The following is a 7,576-nucleotide window of genomic DNA, read 5'->3' as shown; positions in this document are numbered from 1 at the left end:
TGTTTCTTCTTGCATGTTTTTGACTTTGGCACTCTGCCTTGTTTGTGACAATCACCATTTTGGTATGTGTAGCTGTGGTTTACTCTGTTTTGCTTCTCTGTAGCCCTCCATCATAGGAATACGCCATATGCTACCATTCTGCTGTTGATGGACGTTTGGTTGTTTTTAGTTGTTTGCTATTTCATGCTACTAAGACCATTCTTGTTTCTGTCTTCTAGTGAACACAGAAGAGTTTCTCTGCCATGCATACCCAGCAGTGGAATTGCTGAATCATGAGGTAGTCATCACATCTTTAGTTTTATGAAATAATACCAAATTGTTTGCTTATGAAGTTTCTCCAATTTTTACTCTACTAGTGGTAGAAAATTGCTCCACACTTTTTTTTTTTTTTTTTTTGAGACAGAGTCTTGCTCTGTCACCCAGGCTGGAGTGCAGCAGCGCGATCTTGGCTCGCTGCAAGCTCTGCCTCGTGGGTTCATGCCATTCTCCTGCCTCAGCCTCCTGAGTAGCTGGGACTACAGGTGCCCGCCACCGCACCCAGCTAATTTTTTTTTTTTTTTGTATTTTTAGTAGGGACGGGGTTTCACCGTGGTCTCGATCTCCTGACCTCATGATCCGCCTGCCTCGGCCTCCCAAAGTGCTGGGATTACAGGTATGAGCCACTGCACCCGGCCCACACTTTTTTTTTTTTTTTAAGAGACAGGGTCTCACTGTGTTGCCCAGGCTGGTCTTGAACTCCTGGGCTCAAGCAATCCTCCTGCCTCAGTCTCCCAAGCTCCACACTCTTATTAACTGACATGATATGATCAGATTTAAAATGTTGTACTTTTCTACTAGGTGAAAATGGTATCTTGTTGTCATTTTGATTTTTCTTTCTTTTTTTTTTCTTTTGTATAAAATAGATAGTCTTGCTATGTTGCCCAGGCTGGTCTTGAACTCCTAGGCCCAAGCCGTCCTCCAACCTGGGCCTCCCAAAGTGTTGGGATTACTGGCATAAGCCACCACACCCGGCCTTCATTGTCATTTTAATTTTTTTTTGTTTTTAGGTGGAGTCATGCTCTGTCGCCCAGGCTGGAGTGCAATGGCGTGATCTTGGCTCACTGCAACCTCTGCCTCATGGATTCAAGTGATTCTCCTGCCTCAGCCTCCTGAGTTGCCGGGTGCCCACCACCATGCCCAGCTAATTTTTGCATTTTAGTAGAGATGGGGTTTCACCATGTTGGCCAGGCTGGTCTCGATCTCCTGACCTCAGGTGACCCACATGCCTCAGCCTCCCAAAGTGCTGGGATTACAGGTGTGAACCACCACGCCTGGCCTGTATTTTTTATTTTATTATTTGAAGTGTGATGGGAAAGAGATAGTTGCTTATAGACTACAGTCCATGTCTCCAAAGGTAGCTAGATTATGAGAAATTCTCCTACCTTTGTTCACAATGGGGAGGGATAGCAGACAGGAGAGGAGACAGCCTCTGAATCGTGTTACTTCTTGCAAAGCTACAGCCTAGCCTTCCTAACCAAGTCTGTCTGCTCCTGTCCCTGTGTACCTGTCCTTCTTCCCAAGATGTTGCCAAGGGCTGGAGGGCTTGCACGCACACCAGCCCCTTGAGCCTTTCTGAACCCACGCCATTCGCTGAAATGAGGTCACTGGAATGCTTGGAACTCAAGGAGTGACCGCATGAGTTTGTGGGGCAGGCACACCAGGCTTCCGTGGGAAATGACGCACCTCAGTCACCCAGACTGTCTGCAGGGGAGAAAGTTTCAAACGAGCCAACCAGAATTCACATTTTCCATGTGAACCAAAATGGGAGCAAAACTTCAGCCAGAGGCTTTTGGGGTGGAGCCTGGGGCGAGTGGGGGCAGGAGGGGGTCATCACACCAGCTATACACGCATGCCTTAAGGCTTTTCATCCTCAACTGAGGCAATGTAGGCAAGGGTAGAAATTTCTTGAGGGCTCTGGACCTGGTTTTTCCACTTCCAGCCAGGTGGCCTTGGGCAGGTAACATCACCTCTCTGAGCATTGGTTGGGCCATTATAAGTTGGGAGCCATGTTGCCCACTTTACAGGTTGGGTGACTGTTAGCCCCAAAGCTAGCTCAGTGCCTGGAATATAGCAAGAGCTCTTCAAAAGATATTGTTATAATATCCTTTAAATTGTAATATATGTTTTGGAGTTGGTGGCTTAGGATTGGTTTTCTTAAATTGAGGCTTTCCCCTCTCCTCCAGGCAGATTTTTTTTTTAATGAAGCACCCACAAATTTGGGGAGTGGGAGGGAAAATACTGCATTGCAGGTTTAGCTGCTGCTGCTTCTTTTTTTTTTTTTTTTGGCAGAGTTTCACTCTCATTGCCCAGGCTAGAGTATAATGGCACGATCTTGGCTCACCGCAATCTCCGCCTCCTGGGTTCAAGCAATTCCCTTGCCTCAGCCTCCTGAGTAGCTGGGATTATAGGCATGCACCACCACGCCTGGCTAATTTTGTATTTTTAGTAGAGACGGGGTTTCTCCATGTTGGTCAGGCTGGTCTCGAACTCCTGACCTCAGGTGATCCACCCGCCTTGGCCTCCCAAAGTGCTGGGATTACAGGCAAGAGCCACCGCGCCCAGCTGGTGATTGATTTTTAAAACATTAAGAAGCTAAAGCTGCTCACACCTGTAATCCCAGCACTTTGGGAGGTCAAGGCTGGAGGATCGCTTAAGTCCAGGAGTTTGAGACCAGCCCTGGCAACATAGCAAGACCCTGCCTCTATGAAAACAAATAAACAAATAAAAAATAATTAGCTGGGCACGGTGGTGTGCACCTGTAGTTCCAGCTACTTGGGAGGCTAAGGTTGGAGGGTCACTTGATCCAGGAGGTCGAGGCTGCAGTGAGCTGTGGTCATGCCACCGCACTGTAGCCTGGGGGACAGAGCTAGATCCTATCTCAAAATAAATAAATAAACAAATGATTTTTTCAATTACTGGTTTATTATATAGGATTCAAATGAACAACCAGAAGAAAAGGTACATAGGACAAGGTCTGAAAAAGCTTCAAGGGGCCAGCCACAGTAGTTCATGCCTGTAATCCCAGCACTTTGGGAGGCCAAGGCAGGCGGATCATGAGGTCAGGAGTTTGAGACCAGACTGGCCAACATGGTGAAACCCCGTCTCTACTAAAAATACAAAAATTAGCTGGGCATGATGGCATGTGCTTGTAGTCCCAGCTACTCGGGAGGCTGAGGCAGGAGAATCGCTTGAACCCAGGAGGCAGAGGTTGCAGTGAGCCAAGATTGCGCCACTGCACTATAGCCTGGCAACAGAGCGAGACTCCATCTCAAAAAAAAAAAATTATTCATGCTCACTATAGGACATTTGGAAAATTCAAATGAGTAGAAAAAAGGCCACCACCCCCCATACTGTGTAGAGAAATACATTGTAACAATTTGGTTTCTTTCCTGATGGCCTTTATCTTTCCCTGGGTACAGTTTTATTTTGTTTCCATTGTTGCTAAATAAATAGAATGATGCTTTCTGATTCACAACTTACAGAGCTGATTTCATGTACTTCTAACAAGCTTGTGATGATTCCAAAAACTACGACACTTTGTCCCCTCTGGGAATTGCATGGGTGGGGCACATCACCCTCCCCTGTATTCTGCTACTTTTTAGAATGCCAGTTTCACAGCACCATGGCCAGCTTTAAGTAGTATCTTTTTAATCATATAGTTCATTTCAGGCTTCCACATTGTCCTTCTAGAACCTAACTCTATTTTTTTTCTTTTTTAAACCCCAGATCTTCTGAACGTGTCCCCGCTCCGTGAGCCCACAGTGATCTGTTTGTTTTGCCTGGTCCCAGCTTATGCATTCTTCGAGTCTTGGTAACCAGGATGTTTTGTCTGTTCAGGCTCTAAAACAATCAGTGGGATAGGAACCGAAGTTAAGTAGCTTAGGATGCGTCAAGATGAACCTGGGAAAACTGCAAGCTGCTGTGCTGACTGGACTGCTTCTCTGAATCAGCTGGAACTTCTTTTTGTGTCTAGTTTTAAAAGCTCCTCAGAAGCAACCCTAAATCCAGAATCGTTTCAATTATTATGAGAGGAATTCTGAAGTTCTCATTAAACACACGAATGTCTCAAGCTTTGAACAGAGCTAGATGCCAAAGGCAAGAATCCCAGGGCATTGCCCACCTGGGTGTGATCCCCTGATAATTGTCTAACAAATTCAGCATGTGTCCCCTGGGCATGACCATCTGCTGGGAAAAGTTCCAGAACCCTGAGACATCTTGGGATTCCTGTGGTTTAGGAAAGACCTTTAACTACCAGCTGATAGTTGTCTCAGTGTTCTTCAAATAGTCCGGTCTTGTTTAATATTATTATTATTATTATTTAATTTTATTTTATTGCAGCTGTACTTAGAGAATAGTCCAGTCTTGAGACCTCTTCACTGTGGTCTGTTCTGGTGTACGGCTCCCACCAGTGCGAAGCAGAAGGATGACTTTGCTCTGTTGTCAGGACAACCTTGAAGGAAGGTGCCAAATGTGTGGAGGTCTGTGGGAAGAGAGAGCCACCTAGCATGTCCCCACTGAACCAGTCAGCAGAAGGCCTTCCCCAGGAGGCCTCCAACAGATCCCTGAATGCCACAGAAACCCCAGAGGCTTGGGATCCCAGGACCCTCCAGGCGCTCAAGATCTCCCTTGCCATGGTCCTTTCCATCATCACACTGGCCACAGTCCTCTCCAACGCCTTTGTACTCACCACCATCTTACTCACCAGGAAGCTCCACACCCCTGCCAACTACCTGATTGGCTCCCTGGCCACCACTGACCTCTTGGTTTCCATCTTGGTCATGCCCATCAGCATCGCCTATACCATCACCCACACCTGGAACTTTGGCCAAATCTTGTGTGACATCTGGCTGTCTTCTGACATCACGTGCTGCACAGCCTCCATCCTGCATCTGTGTGTCATTGCTCTGGACAGGTACTGGGCAATCACGGATCCCCTGGAGTACAGTAAACGCAGGACGGCTGGCCACGCGGCCACCATGATCGCCATCGTCTGGGCCATCTCCATCTGCATCTCCATCCCCCCGCTCTTCTGGCGGCAGGCCAAGGCCCAGGAGGAGATGTCGGACTGCCTGGTGAACACCTCTCAGATCTCCTACACCATCTACTCCACCTGTGGGGCCTTCTACGTTCCCTCAGTGTTGCTCATCATCCTATATGGCCGGATATACCGGGCTGCCCGGAACCGCATCCTGAATCCGCCCTCACTCTATGGGAAGCGCTTCACCACGGCCCACCTCATCACAGGCTCTGCAGGGTCCTCGCTCTGCTCGCTCAACCCCAGCCTCCATGAGGGGCACTCGCACTCGGCTGGCTCCCCTCTCTTTTTCAACCACGTGAAAATCAAGCTTGCTGATAGTGCCCTGGAACGCAAGAGGATTTCCGCTGCTCGAGAAAGGAAAGCCACTAAAACCCTGGGCATCATTCTGGGGGCCTTTATCATCTGCTGGCTGCCCTTCTTCGTGGTGTCTCTGGTCCTTCCCATCTGCCGGGACTCCTGCTGGATCCACCCGGCGCTCTTTGACTTCTTCACCTGGCTAGGCTATTTAAACTCCCTCATCAATCCAATAATCTACACTGTGTTTAATGAAGAGTTTCGGCAAGCTTTTCAGAAAGTTGTTCCTTTCCGGAAGGCCTCCTAGTCTTATTCGGTGATGACTCCTGTTATCTTTTGTGTCCTGTAACCTCATCAGGATTGTCTTTTTTTTTTTTAATTATTTTCTGAGACTTGGATTAATTCATCATATCTTGAGTCTTGGTTCAATCAACAGAATTGTTCTTTTTCCTGTTGTTTTCTTAACTTCTGAAAGAGCTATGGGTGGTGGGGGGCGGGAGGCAGGACTGATTTCACTACTTAGCATAATATTTTCTTTCTTTTTTTTTTTTCTTGAGACAGAGTCTTGCCCTCTCGCCAGGCTGGAGTGCAGTGGCGCAATCTCAGCTCACTGCAACCTCCGCGTCCCGGGTACAAGAGATTCTGCCTCAGCCTCCAGAGTAGCTGGGACTACAAACGCGTGCCACCAGGCCCAGCTAATTTTTGTATTTTTAATAAAGACGGGGTTTCATCTTGTTGGCCAGAGTGGTCTCGATCTCTTGACCTCGTGATCCACCCGCCTCGGCGTCCCAAAGTGCTGGGATTACAGGCATGAGCCACTGTGCCTGGCCAACATAATGTTTTCACAGTTCCTCTTTGTTGGAAGAAATGTGACCTATGAGATTCCCAGTTGATACAGTTCAGGTGAGAAGCTGTATCGACTTGACTATAGAAAAGACCCCAGGCTCAAAGGGAAGGCTCTCTGGTCTACCTGAGATCTATATGGAGCTTAAAGGAGGGTGGATAAGATTAATGACCTGAATTGAAAGAGAATTTGGAGCCAGGATGGGTCTCCATTCTGTGTGGCACCTTGATTGGAAAATAATATCCATGCGTTTCTTCCACTGAGTCTTTCTTAGATTAAATTTCTCCCAGTTGTCCTTGAAGAGAAAGTCAGTATTTGCAGTGCTAATGATATAGAGTGACTTGGAGAGAGATTCAGAGGTTAGCGGTAGCGGGGGTAGGATGGTTGGGACCAGACTGACTACCCTGTACCCTTCCTTCTTCCCCAATATCCCTGCACCATCTTCACATTCTGAAGTTAAAACCCATGATCACCCCTTTGAGGTAGATTGATGGGCTTTAGACACTTGCCCCCCAGCCCCCGCTTTGACTGGGACACCATCCTGAATTTTTTTTCTGAATTTTTTTTTACATCTCTTTCTCATTAGAGATCTGGAAACTCATTAGAGATGTTGAGTCTTATCAAATAAAAAGCATGAGACATCATGGCCAGTAACGTCTTTGGGTTATTTTTCCCACTCTCCCTGGATGAGAAACCATTCAACTCAATTCAGTCTCTAGCATTTGTTGAGCACCTACCACATGCCAGGTCCCACGCTCCAGCCTTGGCACTTGTTATCTCCTATCAGGATGTGAGAAAGTAAGGATAGCGTGATGATTAAGAGCTCAGTGGCCATGCTCAGTGGCTCATACCTATAATCCCAGCACTTTGGGAGGCTAAGGTGGGAGGATTGCTTGAGCCCAGGAGTTCAAGACCAGCATGGGAAACATGGCAAAACCCTGCCTCTACAAAAAATACAAAAATTATCCAGACATGGTGGTGTGCACCTGTAGCCCCAGCTGCTTAGGAGGCTGAGGTGGGAGGATTGCTTGAGCATGGGAGATTGAGGCTACAGTGTGCCATGATCATGTCACTGTACTCTGGCCTGGGTGACAGAGTGAGATCCTATCTCAAAAACAAAACAAAAAAAAAGGGCCGGGCGCAGTGGCTCATGCCTGTAATCCCAGCACTTTGGGAGGCCGAGGTGGGTGGATCACAAGGTCAGGAGATCGAGACCATCCTTGCTAAAATGGTGAAACCCCGTCTCTACCAAAAATACAAAAAATTAGCCGGGCGTGGTGGCGGGCGCCTGTAGTCCCAGCTACTCGAGAGGCTGAGGCAGGAGAATGGCGTGAACCCAGGAGGCGGAGCTTGCAGGGAGC

General features: G+C 47.7%; 1 protein-coding gene across 2 annotated transcripts; it reads left to right on the top strand.

Moving 5' to 3' along the window:
- Nucleotides 1–218: 218 nt before the first annotated feature.
- Nucleotides 219–6,865, top strand: HTR1D (5-hydroxytryptamine receptor 1D). Of its 2 annotated transcripts, none has more exons than XM_030805469.1 (2): nt 219–277; nt 3,766–6,865. In XM_030805469.1, exon 2 carries the CDS (start codon nt 4,545–4,547, stop codon nt 5,676–5,678), a length of 1,134 nt encoding a protein of 377 aa, XP_030661329.1. In that variant the 5' UTR covers nt 219–277; nt 3,766–4,544; the 3' UTR covers nt 5,679–6,865. The 2 variants fall into 2 exon arrangements, with proteins under 2 accessions (XP_030661329.1, XP_030661328.1); XM_030805468.1 differs by lacking the exon at nt 219–277 and adding an exon at nt 1,308–1,393.
- The last annotated feature ends 711 nt before the right edge of the window (nt 6,866–7,576 follow it).

This window comes from Nomascus leucogenys, chromosome 24 (assembly GCF_006542625.1).
Source record: "Nomascus leucogenys isolate Asia chromosome 24, Asia_NLE_v1, whole genome shotgun sequence".
NCBI lineage: Eukaryota > Metazoa > Chordata > Mammalia > Primates > Hylobatidae > Nomascus > Nomascus leucogenys.
Note: the sequence above shows the minus strand (reverse complement) of the source record. Positions and strands in the feature narration are given on the sequence as shown.

Coding starts and splice junctions, on each gene's coding strand:
- HTR1D (XM_030805469.1), top strand. CDS start 4,545: ATGTCCCCACTGAACCAGTCAGCAGAAGGCCTTCCCCAGGAGGCCTCC.